Here is a 16828-nt window from a genome sequence, read left to right as displayed (position 1 = left end):
TTTGTAAGTTTTCTTAGATTGCATTTAAAACATTTTGTATGGGTGTGTACAATGTTTACTGACACTGCTCTCTTATAATCCAAATGTTGTACATGTAGCTCCCAAACTAAATCATACTTCTTTATCCTGCTCTCTCTAAAATTAAAAAAAAGTTCTACTCAGTTAGCTAGTACATCTGAAATAATGGGCCATGGGTCTTAACCATTTGCCTACTGCTACTGTTGTTTAACTGACTATCAAGTATCCTACTTCCAGGCTTAGATAAATTAATAATCATAATTAGAGCTGAATATAATCCCCTCATTATATACTTTTGAGTTGTTCAATTTTAATTCCATTTATAATTTTAACTAGAGCGTTATGAAGGGTTGCTAGGGAGAGTGTCCATAGCATTCATCAGATTCTTGGGGGTGGGAGGAGATATAGTTGAGATGTAAAAATGGTTAAGAACCTCTACTTTATACATATGCATAAAACATTAAAGGTAGTGTAATACTTTCAGGTCTTAGGTGTTTTTCTTGCACCACCAGGTCATTACGTTGCCAACAAGTAATAGTGCAGTGGTTCAAAGTGTGTCAACTCAGCCATACCGCATATGCTTGAATCCATTCTGAAATGACTTACCCCTCTGGAACTCTTAGGCAATTTGGTTAATTTCTCTGAGTCTTAGTTTGCTCATCTGAAAGTGGGAGTTATAACAATAGCACCTTCTTTGTGGGGTTACAGTGAGAATTGAGTTTATCAGTGTGAAATGCTTGCAACTCTGCAAGTCACACAGTGAGTGCCCAGTGAATTAGCCACACCACACCACACCATCGCCATCACCATTACCATTGAATATCTTCCAGTCTTGCCCCACTCTGATTCATTTTCTATCCAGCATTCATACTGATCTTCTAAAAATGTAAATTAGATCATGTCACTCTACTGCTTAAAATCCATCCCAGTTTACTAAGAGTAACAACCTAATCCTCTCTGGCTCCCGCCTTCTTCACCAGCCCATCTCCATTGCGCTCTCCCTGTTCTCAGCTCCTCAAACATAACAAACTCTCCTGTCCCAGAGCCTTTTCACAGCTTTTCCCTCTGCCTGGGATGCTTCTCTCTTGTACTCTACGCCTTGCTAATTCCTGCTTATCTTTCAGTTCTCAGCTTAAGTGTTACGTCTTGATGGTAGCATTCTTTTCATCCTCACCCTGAGAATCAGTTAGATTAGATCTCTCTATTGTAGCATCCTGGACTTTTCCAGCTTAACATTCATCACAGCTGTAATCAATTAACTATTCTTACATTATTTAATGTTCTGTTTTGTGCTAGACCACAAATTCCATGCAGACAGGGCAGAGATTGTGTCTTTTCATTCACCCCTCTATCTCCAGGGCTTCACAGAGTGCCTGGCATATAGTAAGAGTTCAATTAATATTTTATAAGGAGAAATAAAAAATTATCAACTTACTCAAACTAACATGACAGCTTCAGAGGTAACGTCAGTACATCTTAATTATGCCGTGTCTGATATATATGATGCATTTTGATTTTTTACATGTTCTTTCAAGTCATATTTTTATGGTCCTAAGTTACTTGATGTGTTACTTGTGGTGATTATATTCTTTTCTTTTTATTCATTTAGGCAGAGCCTTAAGCACCAGTCGGTTATAAAGAGTCAGCTGAAACACAAAGATATAATTACTAGCTTGTGCGAAGACATTCTTTTCTCCTTCCGTTCTTGTTTACAGTTAGCTGAGCAGATGACACAATCAGATGCCCAGGTAAAAATATGGTCTAACAACACTGTGAACTGTAGCTCTTTTTCTTTTGGCAGTTACTAAATCTCATTTAGATCTATGGATCAGTTTACCTAAAAGGGTTTTAATTTGTTTTGTTTTTGTTTTCAATCTGTGGGATTATTTACAGCCCATAATTACTTTTCACTCAGAGCATTGCATTAGACCCCTATCTGCTTTCGTTCCATCTATAGTCTATCTGTCCCTGCCTTTTTATATACTCACTGGTTGGTCAAGGCATTCTCCTCAGAATCTTTGCTACCCTTGGACAAAAATCTAATTCCTTAGTCCTGTATTTATTTAAGGTCGTCTTGATGATATAGCCACAGTCAACCTTTTCTTCACCAATCCATTACAACCTGTAGAGATGCAGTATACAGCTGTGTGTATACTTGGTGTATACTTACATTTATATTGATTTCAAAAAGTTATAGTGTTGAATTGGCATCCCTTTTATAAAACAGATTGTATTCTAAAAAATTTTAATATGCTTATTGGGAATTACAGTATATTTTCCTATAACAGTGTTTATACATAGTGCCTTCTGTTCTCACACTAGCTCTTTAAAGTTTGTTTAACTTGTAATAGTCTTAAATTATAGGATTAATAGTAGTCAGGACCTCACAGTTATAAGCAGTAATTTCAGTGGGAAAATGAGTTAAATATTTCTCCGTAGAATAACAGTAACATCCCTTCCTGTTGTAGACCTGCAAACTGATACAGGGTATTCCTCTGTACCTGTGCTCTTCCCTGCCCAGCAGCTATGGGGGTGGACATGTAAGGATTCATCCAGTTCCTAAACACTGATCACAACTCATGGGGCAGGGATGATCTGGAAAGACAAACCCGAGAGGAGGGTGGAAGTTTGAAAAGGGGCCCTGAAGTTGGTAAGAGGGAGTGAGGAGTAACTTTAGGAAGGGGCACACCCTTTCCTTCTTGCTTCTCTTCTTTTTCTCTTTATCCTTCCCTTACATTCTTTCTTTCTTTTTTCCTTTTCTTTTCTGTCCCCACTTCCTTCATATACCCTTTCTAATTCCCCTCACCTTCCCAAAAGGAGAAGGCATTTTGTTGGGTATCCTGTGTCAATGGCAGGAAGGATGTTCCCCTATCCACCTTTATCCTATACCTCTGTATCCTCAACCTCAACCTCCTCTTTTTCCAATTTCTGTCTTGCTTATCTTGACACCACAGATCCCCCAGTTAGAGTTACTTGGAGAGTAAGATTAGACAGAGATTCCTGGACAGGAGTGAGATGGGGAAAGCCCAAGCCACAGTATAGTCTATAATGGAAGAAGAAAGAGAAGTCCCGAGGGTACCTGACCAGGATGGCTATTTGTACATGAAGTATTGAATACATAAGTTCAGTGTATATAAACTGCTTGTATATGAAAATCAGAGAATTTAAATAGTAAACTTTCCTAACTGTCCAAGCAAATTTTCATGTTTTGCCTTACTTGTTTTTCTTTACTTATTTGGTACTGATAAACGTAACTAGCACTACTTACTGTCCATTGCCTGAAATGGAGCTTTGAGAAGGTCTGTGTAGTTTTTCCATTCTTAACTCTAAATTTTGATTAGCATCGCCCTCTGCTGTTCACTATTGATATTTATTGCAGAATCAAACTATTTCATTAAATTCTTCCAAGCAGTTTTTTCACCTTGTTTTTAAAAACATCAGAATAAAACCTCTAGATTTCATAGGTAATATGCTATTTATGGAAGCATGTAGATGTATCAGTCCCTAAATTAGGTTCCTGAGGCTGCTATAACAAATTACCACAAATCAGGTGGCAAATTTGTTCACTCACACTTCTAGAGGATAGAAGTCTGAAATGTGTCAGCAGGGCCCTGTTCCCTTGAAGGCTCTAGGGGAGAGTCTGCTCCATGCCTTTCTTAGTTTCTGCTATCACTGGCATTCCTTGGCTTGCAGCTGTATAACTTCAGTCTCCGCCTCCATCATCAAGTGGTGTCCTCTCCCTGTCTCTTCTTATCATCTTCATAATAGGGACACTAGTCATGTTAGATTAAGGGCACATCCTACTCCAGTATGACCTCATCTGAACTAATGGCGCCTACAATGTCCCTACTTCCAAATAAAGGTACTGGGGGTTAGGGCTTCACGCTGTCTTTTTAAGGGACACAGTTCAACCCGTGACAGCCCCTAAAATTGATATTTATTCCCTCTTAAGTCTTGAACATGGTTTCAAAATGAGACTGTTGTATTAGACTTTGTAACAAGCTTTTTAGCCACAAATAATTTAGTTTTTCTATAAAGATAGGGAAATTTATTTGTAACACTTAGATATAAATTTAATTTGCACTGTAATTCCTACTTTTGTTCATAGAATGCTTACTGAAAGTTATATTCAGAAAATAAACTCATATTTTTATATCTATTGCCTACACTTAGATTCATTGCTCACTACATTCAGATTTTATCGGTATTTTTCTTGTTTTATTTAAAGAAAGGAAGACTGGATACTCAATATTTTGAAACATTAAAAATGGTTTTCCTTGTTTATATCCCCACCCCCCCTTTTTTATTGGCATTGAGATGCAAACTTTCTGACTTACAAACAGTTGAGTAAATCAAGGTGGGATAGTATTTGTGTTGTACACTTGCTTTTTGAAAATGTGAAAATCAGCTCTAGATTTAATTGGTATGCTATTTAGTAATGAAGTAAAACCAGAGTCTTCAACCAAATCTTATACAATTTCCTCTTGAATGAGAAAGAAAAATTTAAAGTAGGCAAACATGATAAGTTGTGTGTCACCATTTATTCATTTAATTCATTTACCAGCTATCTCCAGAGTCCCTACTGTGTGCCAGAAAATGTGCTGGGTACTAAATCAGCCATATCTTTCTGCCTCCAATAACTTATAGTCTAGGTTGGGAGATAGTATAAGCAGGTAATTAGACTAGTGTGATCTTCGGAGAATTGCGGGTTGGCCTATGTGAGTAAAGGTAGGAACCCAATCATGAAGTCAATAACAGTTTCTTGTGATGTGACATCTAAGCTGAATAAAATTTCTTATTAAGTATCTTACAAGTATCTTATATTCATTTTTAATCTCTGTCCTTTTAAACTTCCATAGCAGTGTATGAGAGAGTTCATAATTATCAAAGAGGTGAATTTTCACCTAACTTAATCTTGCTGAGGAAAATTGACTATTTCCAAATATTTTTATAAAAGGTAAAAATGAAGGGTCATATTCAATTAGTGGATCATTCAATTCCACTTTGATTGGTTTAATTAAGGTTTTGATATATTTTTGTAAAGAGATTGAACATACACAGTTAATAAAGTTATTTCATTTGAAATTATTCTCCAAATTAAAGATAATAATGTATCTGTTTGACTTAATTTTAAGGTACTAATTTAAAGCTCTTTGGAGTATAGTGTGTGTTACACATTTGGACGACATGACAACCAATATTTATTAAGCTAAGTTGCCTAAGTGTCAGACACTATTTAAACCTCACAGTAACCTTAGTGTAAGCCACATTGCACCCTCATAGAGAGGCTTGGTAACTTTCCCACGATCATGCAGATGTAGTGGTAAGGCCAGGATTTCAATCCAGGTAGGGTGACTCCACTGTCCTCTACATCCCCTGTATACACATAGATATCTTGGCATTACCCAGTGTTTTATCAACTTACAAATGTAATACATGCTCAGAAAACACTCACACATTACACAAATACCTAACATGGACAGTGAAATCCTACTTTAATGTGCTACAGAGAACCACAGGTAAGATTTCAATTTATTTTGGGAGGGTTAGGGAGGAAATATTAACACATAACACACATTTAAAAATAATAATAGGATGATATTATACATATTGTTTTGCAGCATGATTTTTTACTTAATCTGTCTTAGGGCTTTCTGTATTCATGAAGGTGTATCTACCCAATTCCTTTTAATAGCTCTATGCTACTACATTTTGTGAATATACCTTGAATTTTTTTTTTTTTAATAATGAATCTCTATGTATTCATCATCCAGTTTTATACCTTGAATTTATTTAACCATTCTCCAGCTGATGGATACTGGATTTATTTCCATTTTCACTATATAAGAAAGATTGCATTGCATACCTGTGCTGGTATTTCTATAGGATATATTTCCAAAAGTGGGATTGCTACTGGGTCAAGGAATTTATAACACTCTAGCTTTTAATAATAATGCAAAGAGTGTATTATTTTATGCTCCCATGACTGTTAAAATAAAGTGCTTGCTACTCCACTTCCTCAACTCTGGGATATTATCAGTCTTAAATCTTTGCTAATCAAATAGTTTTCTCCCCTCCCCCTTCAAAAGATATGTAATTAGGTTGTAATTTAGAATTTTTCAATTTTAGTTTATTGGAAATTTATATTTTCTGTGAACTGCCTTCTCATGTCTTACCTGTTTTCTTTTATATCTCATTCTTTTATTTGTTTGTAAGACCTTTTTCTTTTGACCAGCTACTGATCCCCATATAGCAAAGAACAATAAGGTATTAAAAGTTTCTTTCACTTTCAGATCAATCAAAAATGATCACCTCTTTTGCTGTTATAGATTAAGATTTCTTTTCAGTGATGTAGAGTTTAATTTTTTGACATATTTTATCATTTGATGTGTGTTTGTATTGCTTATAACAACTCAGAGAAGAATTACTTTTTTATGGAAAATGTTTACACTTTATTAAGAGATCTTTTTAGAAAATATTGTCTCATTTACAAGTTTAGCTAATTTCATATTCTTTTCCTATTCATTATGCTTTCTTATTTCCTTTTTTTGGAACAGGATAATACTGACTGCAAATTATTTCAGAAAACACTCAAATTGTGTCGTTTCTTTGCCAACTCCCTTTTGCACTATACTAAGGTAAGGCTTATTTTTTTTAATAATGCGTGAATGTGAAATCTACAATACATTGTAAGTTATCCTGTTTTATCATTCCTGCCCAAAACAATCTTTTGAAGTTATTTAGTCAAGAGTATATTTTGTAGGGTTTTTGGTTTTATATTGTTAATTGTTAAATATTGAGCATCTGTTATTTAAGTTGCTACCATCATATTGTTACTGATTTGTTTTTTAAAATTTTTTTTGAAGATTTATTTATTTATTATTTTTGGCTGCATTGGGTCTTTATTGCTGCGCGTGGGCTTCCTCTAGTTGCGGCGAGCAGGGGCTACTCTTTGTTGCAGTGCATGGGCTTCTCATTGCGGTGGCTTCTCTTGTTGCGGAGCACAGACTCTAGGCATGTTGGCTTCAGCAGTTGCAGCACACAGGCCCTAGAGTGCGCGGGCTTCAGTAGTTGCGGCTCATGGGCTCAGTAGTTGTGACACGTGGGCTCTAGGGTGCACAAGCTTCAGTAGTTGTGGCACGTGGGCTCAGTAGTTGTAGCTCACGGGCTCAGTAGTTGTGGCTTGTGGGCTGTAGAGCACAGGCGCACAGGCTTAGTTGCTCTGCGGCATGTGGGATCTTTCTGGACCAGGGCTTGAACCTGTGTCCCCTGCATTGGCAGGGAGATTCTTAACCACTGCGCCATCAGGGAAGTCCATATTGTTACTAGTTTTATTCAATTTTCTGAAAAATTTATTTCTGTAAGCATAAACAAAATTATTTCTATAAGCACAGATCAGTTTTTGGAAGATAATTCAATTTGCCTTTAAATACTGTTTATAAATTATTTCTACCATATTTCTAAATTAGGTTGTTAAAGTTTAAATGTTCAAACTTATGACAATTTTAAGAAGACCTGTCTATTTGGGACTCATCAGGATAGCATAGTGATTGTTGAAGATATATGAATAGAATAGATAAGGTGTCAAGGGAGATTATTTGGAAAGAAGAGGAGAGGATACTTACAGCAGCCAGTGAAAGAAATACCAATAGTAATAAATATTTGTAACTAAAAGAAGAAAACTGTTGTCCATGTCGAATTTGTTTTTGACCTTGTCTTCCTCCTTTCTGAGGAAAAGATAAGGATCTCTGATGACTGTTTATTAGTCAGAATTCCATGGCAGGCTCACTGACTACTGACACATTGCCATCCTTGTTGGTGTGCCGTCCGAGTTCATCCTTCAGGGCCACTACCACTTACCGTGGTTGGCTGCTCTAATACCGGGTTCCCTACAGCTCGCAGGGTGTGTATTTCAGTGGCAGAGGTACAGGGTGGGAGGGTCCTGGCACCAGTGGCACTTGTTGAGCAGTTACCCATCTGATATTTGCCGGAGTTGTTAGGAGGCAAAATTGTGCCTAATTATTCCATTTTTAAATCAATTCTTTTCTTTCAGGGGAATTTAAATTTTTTAAATAATTAACTGTCAGCTTGCTTTCTATATCATATAATACAATTAAAACTATTTCTTTGACATTCTAAGAGATAGCATAACCATTATGGATAGAGCAGTCACAACTGCACTTGAATCCCAGCCCTACTGGTTTTTAGCTATGTGTCTCAGGTTGCTTGATACCTTAGCTTCAGCTTTCTAGTCTATAAAATGGTGGCAGTAATATGTCATAATATTTTTGAGAGGACTAAAATAATGTACGTAAAGTCACTACACGTCTACTGAGCATTTGGAGATACTCAGTAAATGATAGTTCCTAATTGTGGTTGCGTTGATAGTTTTAACAGTAAAGAATTTTAGGTGCTTTTAGCCTCATCCCCTTTTTTATTCTCATCCAAGAAAATTTTTTTCCCTATGTAGCACATCTGGGATTTTATTTTATTTTGCATGTCTTTGATGAGAGGATCTATTTTAGCAAAGCACATTGTGTATAAAGAGTGAATAGAGTTCCTTTATTTTTAGGAATTTCTTCCTTTCCTGTCTGATTCTTGCTGTACATTGCACCAGCTTTATCTTCAGGTACACAGGTAAGAAGACTGCTATATGACCATTAAAATGTAATAGAGCCATATGAGCCATGCAAACATTAATGTATATCATTTAAAAATAAAATACCACAGTAATTTTTTCTTAATGTTTTAGTGAATTTTTGTCTGCTTGCTTAAAATTAATGGAGATGGAAGCTTTTAAGGAATAGGTTCCGTATGAGTTTTACTTATCTTTATATTCTTAACTAGTACTTTATATCCAAGTGATGAATATTGGTATAATAAATACCAAAGAAAAAAAAAGAGGTTATATATACGTGCATACATTTTATATCAGCATACCGTTTTTTATCTTTCTTAATTTTTGTTTTACTTCTATGAGATTTAATTCAAGTAGTAGTTAAATCCATCCCAGAAAAAAAGTGAGTTACAGAAAGGGTGTCATAATTTAGATGAGGGCTAAATGACATCTAAAATTGATAGTAACCTCAGAAGAGCCCTTGATTTGACACTAAAAGACTCTGTCAGCTCATTCATCAGCAACCCTCTTATACTTCCTTAACCCATTTAGTCTCCCAGACAACTTTTCATACCTCTCCCTCTTCAAACATCCTAAATCTCCAGCACCACCTCCCCATTTCTCATTGTCAATTAATGTCCTCACTGTGTGTGTCCCTGAGAAAAGTGGAAGCAATTGAAAGAGAGCTTCCATATTCTCCTTCTGACACATCAACTATTCTATCTGTATCTAGGCCCACATATTTGCTTGTCCCATGAGTGAACTGTCTGTGCGCCTATCTAAGGCCAGCGTCTATTCATTCATTGGATTTCACCCTCTCTCACATGCTCAGGGACCTTACTTTAGAAGCTGTTCCTTTTCCCACTTGCATCATCAGTCTTCCCTGCTTTCTCAGTCATTCTCATGAGTATACCAACATGCTGTTACTTTTCCCATCTTAAGAACAATATAAAACAAAATCTCTCGACTCTACATCCTCCTCCAAATAAACACCTTCCCATTTTTCTGCATGTGTTTAGAAAGAGTTGTCTTTACCACTGTCTCTAATTTCTTTTTCGAAGCTACTCCCGTCAGACTTTCTATTCCACTACTTCATCAAAACAGCTCTTGTCAAGGTCATCAGTGACTCCATGTTGCTACATCTAGTGGGCAGTTTTAGGCTTCATCTTATGTAACCTGTCAGCAGCCCTTAACCCTTTCATTTGGACTCTTTCTTCTGTTGGCTTCCAAGACACCTCTCCTCAGCAGGTTCCTCCTCATCTCTCCAGCTACTTTAAGTTGGGTGTGCCCAGCACTCCGTCTTCAGGCCTCTTCTCTCCTCTATGGTCATTTAGTCTCAAGACTTTAAATTTATGTCTCTCCCCTTTAATGTCTAACTGCCAATCAGGACATGTGTACTTAAATTGACGCAAACCAAAATCCTGATTCCAACCCATTTCATCTATCCGCCACTCCCCAACCCCCAAAATCTGCTCCTCTTGTCGCTTCCTCATTTCAGTTTAAGTGGTAATTTGGTTCTTCATATCGATCAGGTCAGAAAACCTTCCTGTCATCTTTGATGTTTGTCTTGCTCTCATACCCCTCATCTAGTCCATCAGCAAATTCTGTCAGTATCACCTTCAGTATAAATATGTATATGCCCTGTATATAAAGAGAATCCAGCCACTTCTCACCACTTAAACGGCTACCATTCAATCTCATCCACTATTATTTTCTTGCCTGCATTTTTGCAAAAGAACATCGTATCTACTGTCTCTGTTTCCACCCTTGCCTTGCTCTGGTCTGTTCTCCATACGGTAGCCGAAGTGAGTGATAAAACATAAATTAGATCATGTGACTTCTCTGCACAAACTCTCAAATGACCCACATTCAAACAGAATTCAATAGAATTTCAAATAGAAATTCAATGGAATTTCCTGTCCACCTTAGCACTTATTAACATCTACTATATTGTGTATTTACTTACTCACTTGTTAACTTCTCCCCTTCATTAGAGTATACACTCGGTAAGGCAGTAACTTTGTATATTCTGTTTACTAGTATATCACACGCTTCTAGAAAGGTACATGGCATATACATAGGCACTTTATAAACATTTGTCAAATAAATTAATTTAAAAATGTATCATTTGATTGAAAAACACACACTTGCTTTGATGTTCAGTAGCTGTAGTTCAAATCTGTGGAGTTTCCTTACTTTTGTTGTATTTTATATGTCTTTCACCTTATAATTTCACTTATAATTTAGTCCTCACAACTCTGAATCAGTGTTACAAGTGAAGAAAGTGAGGCTCAGAGAGGTCGAATGAATGAACCAAAGTCACATAACTAGTAATTGACAGACTGGTGCTTCTTCCATCACACTACAAAGGCCTCAAGTGTTTATATTAATTGCTTCCTTTTAAATGCTGTCATCCCCTGCTAGACAGGGTTTTCTCATGTACTATCAAGTTTGCCACAGTTAAAATAACATGGCAAAAAATACTGAATACATATCTTATTTCACATAGGTTTTTTTTTCTTTTTTTTGCGGTACGTGGGCCTCTCACTGCTGTGGCCTCTCCCGTTGTGGAGCACAGGGTCCGGACGCACAGGCTCAGCGGCCATGGCTCACGGGCCCAGCCGCTCCGCGGCATGTGGGATCTTCCCGGACCGGGGCACGAACCCGCATCCCCAGCATCGGCAGGCAGACTCTCAACCACTGCGCCACCAGGGAAGCCCTCACATAGGTTTTGATCGAAGTTTAGTTTAAACCTCAGTTACTGAGACATTTTCCATGAAATTCTTTGCATCTCCCTTCAGTGTTAGTATACAGTTTGTTCTTATAAAACTCTTGCTTCTGAGAAACTGAGCATTAAATTCATAGTAAATTCAGCATTTTACCTATTTTAAAATAATTTTCAATAGAAGTAATTACCCCAGAATTTATCAGAAATATCTTTTTTACATATGTTTTTACTAGTTATTTGATTCATATTTTTACAGTATTTTTTAAGAATATCATTGTGAACAATGTATTAAAATGCATCAAAACCATACCAGCATTTTCTTTAAGATTATAAACTTAATTTTATAGAATTATAGCCATGTTATTTAGTTCAGAGGTTCTTCATAGAATTATGATATCAGTTCAGTACTTTGAATTTTGTTTTATAAAACACATGCTACTTAATTTTTAAATATATTTTCACTGCTGGAAGAACATCAGTACTTACCTCTACCTAAAATTTGAAAATAGTTATTAATGAATGAGTTTTTTTCCCTCCCTTCCCAGTAAGTTTCCTCCAAGCCTGTATGCTGCTGGGATTTCTAAAGCACAACAGGAGGAAATAGCAGGTGCTTTCCTGGTCACACTGGATCCACTTGTCAGTCAGCTTCTCAAATTCCAACCTTTCGTGGAAGTGGTTTTGGACAGTGAATTGGGTAAATTTCAAAACAGATTTAGTGTTAAATCATCTCTTATTAATTATTACATGTTAGAGACAGGGTAATTTTCTCTCATACAGTTAATCCTGTTTCTTTATTTATTTAATTTTTGGCTGCATTGGGTCTTCATTGCTGTGCACAGGCTTTCTCTAGTCGCGTTGAGCGGGGTCTACTCTTCATTGCGGTGTGCAGGTTTCTCACGGGTTCTAGGATGCACAGGCTTCAGTAGTTGTGGCACATGGGCTCAGTAGTTGTGGCTCACGAGCTCTAGAGCACAGGCTCAGTAGTTGTGGTGCACAGGCTCAGTAGTTGTGGCACACAGGCTTAGTTGCTCCACGGCATGTGGGGTCTTCCTGGACCAGGGCTCGAACCCATGTCCCCTGCATTGGTAGGAGGATTCTTAACCACTGCACCACCAGGGAAGTCCCAGTCATCCTTTTTTTAAGTTTTAAAAATTTTATTTAAAATTACTTCTACTTTTTTTTCTTGGAACATAGTTCTGCTTTTTAAAAATTATGCCTCTAATTTTTTTAAATATTACAATCAGATTTCTGCTGAAAGTATGTAGAGTATGTGTTTACTAATTTGTTGTAACTTAATTTTACCACCTTAAGAGCTGCCATGTGAACTACAGTTTCCACAGTGTTTACTGCTGGTTGTCATCATGGATGAGCTGCCCTCTCAGCCTGAGGACGTGCAGACCCTGTGGTGCACAGAGACCCAGGTCTCAGAAGCTACAACCAGGTAGTAAACGTGTTGTTGATATCCAATCATATTACGATGGTTTGGAATGCCCTATTTGTTTGCAGTGACCTTGAAATTAAGTTCTTTGTTATGTCACATATTCTAATTTATAGTTACTGTGTAGACCTCATGCATATTGTTACTTAATAAAAATATAAAATACATAAATCTATGATAGGCATGGAAAATAATTTAATTTTGTTCACTCTTTTAGAAGGTATTGCTAATAGTGTTATAAACATTGAGTGTAGCAGACTAGATGTAGTTAGTAACATTTAAAAATGAGCCCTGTTAAATAGAGTGCTTAGATACTATAAGTTATTTCCTGGGAAATTTCACTTGTATTCCTCTTCCTTGCCAACACCAGGCTCTAGTTTCTTACGTCCTGGGCTATTGTTGTACTCTAGTTTTTTATCCTATCCTTTAGTGGCATCCTGTGTACCACTACCAGGTAGTCTCCTTACACCCCAGCTCTGAGCTTCCTATTCTCCTGCTCAGTAACTAAAGCATAATATCCCAGCTCCCCAGCTTTGCATTTAAAACCCACCCATTCTGTTTTCATCATCTACTTTTGCTCCTTATCATGTCACTCATTTTCTATACGTATACCTTGCTCCTGTCAGACTGGTGATTCCTGTCTACCTTATACTCAGGCTTTATCTTCTTTACCTGTTATAGTTTGCCTATTTTTAATTTGTTATCTAAATCCTCTATGAGAATTCTTAAATCATTTAAATCTTAAAATAACCCCTCCCTATCTGAATGATAATACCTAGTTTCTATTTTATATATGATACCTAGCTTAGCTATTTAAGTTTCAAGTTCCTTGATGAATTTTGTCTTAGACTTTGTATAGTTCTGTATTATGATAAACACTTGGTAAATGATAAAAGATATATATGAAAATTCTCCTTTAAGGGATTTCTCTAACTGTATTTTATTTTTACGGATACATATTCACACATATTGGAAACTGTTGTTGATATATACATCTTGAGACATTTGGCTTTGCTAACTAAGATAAACCTCTGTATGTCATATTATTACACCTGCTAATTGTTAAATGTTAATAATCTTGGGTTCAGTGTTCTCAATTTCCCTGCAGGGTGTCTCTACTCAAAGCCATTTTCTCCAGTTTTGAGCAGTGTTCTGGTGAACTGTCTCTACCTGTTCATGTACAGGAAGTAAAGAGTAAAGGGCAAACTGAGGTTGCTGTCACCTTATATCAGCATGTTTGTGTTCATCTGTGTACATTTATTGCTTCCCTTCATCCCTCACTGTTCCCTGAACTGGTAAGTTTGTTACTTGCTGGGCTAAGCTGAGATTACACTTTTGCTTTCTTTTCATTGAAATTGTGATTCAGATATAGAAGAAAGTGTGGGGTAGTAAATGTGTATTTATTTTTGAATGTCATTCCCTCAGCTTGCACATTTTACCCTTTAATTCAGCTGGCTCCTAGGAAATGGTAATCCTAGAGTCCTATAGTATTAAGATGTAATATTTAGCTAAAATATTTGAGGAAACATTTTGGGTGGGAAGGTATGGAAAGACAGTGTGAGAAGAGGAAAAATGGGTAGGATTTCACCTAATTCAGTTTCATAAAAAGAAAAGAAGTAAATGGTATGTAGTACCAAGTCTCCTATAGATCGATCCTAGGCTTAATGTGGATTTTTTTTTTTTTTTAGTGTAATTGGATTAGAAAAGATGTTGATAAAATTTTAGGAAAAACATTCTTAGAATTTACTTAAGGATCAGTATCATTTAAGATATTATACAATGGATAATATGCAGCACATATTAAATATCGTATTTGAATGGTTTAAGGCAGAAACAAAAGTATAGGCGTGTGTATTGTATATATTGTTTTAAAAATTTCAGCCTACATAGAGAATTTCTGTGGAGCCTTGTGATTGAGTTACCACATTGAAAACCACTTTTGAATCTCTGTAGCTCAGCACAATGCTTAACATGTAGTAAGTGCTCAATAAATGTTGAGGGAATGGCAACATAGCTTCTTTCAGATACTAGAAAGTCGAGCTTTCCTACTGAGGATCTGTTGTTTTTTGGATTGTGATAGTATTTTGTTGTTTTATTTTGAGAAATGTAATATTAATGATAATTTATCATAGCTTTTTGTTTTTCATTAGGACACTGCTCTGTTGAATGCTGTGCTTAGTGCTAATATGATCACCTCTTTGCTAGCTATGGACGCATGGTGCTTCCTTGCTCGGTACAACGTACTTACTTTTTTAGAGTTTGGATTGATTTATAGTAGTGATTGACAGTAAATGGCTTTATACTTGTAAGTTTATAGAAAAATTCTGTCTTGATAATCCTTTAACAGCCCCCCAAAATGGTTTGATTTCATATCATAGCACTAAATTAGAGACTGAATTCCCTCTTTCCTTTCTTTGGTTCAAGTCAGTAGAACCTATTGCTTAGGTAGTTTTGTGTATTATGATATTCCTTGGCCATGGAATAACTGCAGTTTAGAATATTTAGTGCTTTATGGAAGTCATCTCCTTGCTTTTCTGAATAATTGTATAAATAATTGTATGAAGATTGCTTTCTCTTTAAATCACAGATATGGGACTGCTGAACTCTGTGCCCACCATGTCACCATAGTGGCTCATCTGGTGAGTAGAATTATAAGGCCTAAAACACTCACTTTCCTTGCACTTCCTTTGAGGATATGATATCTTAAAGTGAATATCAAAAGGAGAAATAGCATGGTAAATTGTTTTGACAGTTTCTTTGCTCTTCATTAATGCTGATGCTTTGAGAAAGATATACTAGAAAGAGTGTAGCACTGGGGAAATTGTCTCATATTTTCAAAATTTTATGGAGTTTCATTGATTGTTCTGGGAAAGAAAGACTAGGTTGATTGAGGATAAATTTAAAATTGAATGTGAAGTAGAAAATAGGAGTTAGCTTTAATGTTGATGACCAAGAGTTCTTCTTACTGTCTCCTTCCCCCGTTTCTCTCTCTCTCTCTCTCTCTCTCTCTCTCCCCCCAGTCCCCCTCTCTGAACTAACTTACAGTCTGACTCTTGATTTTGTTGTATCTCTTTCTGAGAGGGACTAAATGTGATAGTGATCGATGCCTTTTGGGAAAAGAAGTAATGCTTTGTGCAGAAGTAAAAGCACAGACGTAGAGAACAAACATATGGATACCAAGTTGGGGGTGCGGAAGCGGGGAGTGGGATGAATTAGGAGATGGGGATTGACATATATACACTTGATACTATGTTTAAAATAGATAACTAATGAGAACCTACTGTATAGCACAGGGAACCCTACTCAGTGCTTTGCGGTGACCTAAATGAGAAGGAAATCCAAAAAAGACAGGATATATGTATACGTATAGCTGAATCACTTTGCTGTACAGTAGAAACTAACACAACAATGTAAAGCAACTATACTCCAGTAAAAATTAAAAAAAAAAAGAAGTGATGCTTTGTGAATGGATACAAAGAGAAAATTATTTAATGACAACTTATGTTAATCTTTTCAATGTTGGTCTTTTTTTGCTTTTAAATTCCAAGATGTTTATGTTCTATATAAGATGGTCATGACCTGCTTGGTCTTTTTTGTCCCTGGCCTTTGATAAAGATCTTATGTGGGTCCATGTGTCTTTTAGTAGAGTCATTGTGTCATATATTTCTTGGTTTACCTTATAAGGATATTGTAGACTAAATCCAGTGAGTTGATGATAACCAGACAGCCTGACATCTGTATCTCCATGGCTAATGGTCTGGAGCACTTACCTACTTTACTAAATCCTCAATACATCTTGCACAAAACAAAGAGTGATTTTTATGTTTTGTGTATTGTATCTACTTTAACTAAAAGCTCTCCTAGTACATTATGATAGGAATTTATAAAATCTTTTAATGAAGCTTCCATCTTATAGAGATTTACCTCTGCACTTCTGTGCTTAGATCTAAAACAATTCCATGAATTATCTTTGAGCAGGGGAATTAGCATATCAAGTTATAATCAAAATGGTAATTAGAAATAGAAA

The 16828-nt window shown here is 36.3% G+C and overlaps 1 protein-coding gene across 5 annotated transcripts in view; it reads left to right on the top strand.

The window, feature by feature from the left end:
* The window catches only part of CUNH1orf112 (chromosome unknown C1orf112 homolog), a 49828-nt gene that overhangs the window by 12346 nt on the left and 20654 nt on the right, over positions 1–16828 (top strand). For all 5 annotated transcript variants that reach the window (XR_003794364.1, XM_029227855.1, XM_029227856.1 and 2 more), the window contains 8 exons: positions 1628–1766; positions 6576–6656; positions 8591–8655; positions 11909–12057; positions 12675–12804; positions 13910–14096; positions 14952–15034; positions 15389–15440. Coding sequence is in view for 4 of the 5 variants with exons in the window: in XM_029227855.1 (XP_029083688.1) it covers positions 1628–1766; positions 6576–6656; positions 8591–8655; positions 11909–12057; positions 12675–12804; positions 13910–14096; positions 14952–15034; positions 15389–15440 (886 nt within the window). In the remaining variant the exon portion in view is untranslated. The remainder of the gene's footprint in view (positions 1–1627; positions 1767–6575; positions 6657–8590; positions 8656–11908; positions 12058–12674; positions 12805–13909; positions 14097–14951; positions 15035–15388; positions 15441–16828) is intronic.

This window comes from Monodon monoceros, unplaced genomic scaffold (genome assembly GCF_005190385.1).
Source record: "Monodon monoceros isolate NGI ecotype Baffin Bay Population unplaced genomic scaffold, NGI_Narwhal_1 Super_Scaffold_18, whole genome shotgun sequence".
NCBI lineage: Eukaryota > Metazoa > Chordata > Mammalia > Artiodactyla > Monodontidae > Monodon > Monodon monoceros.
The sequence above is the reverse complement of the archived record's forward strand: the minus strand, read 5'-3'. Positions and strand labels throughout refer to the sequence as shown.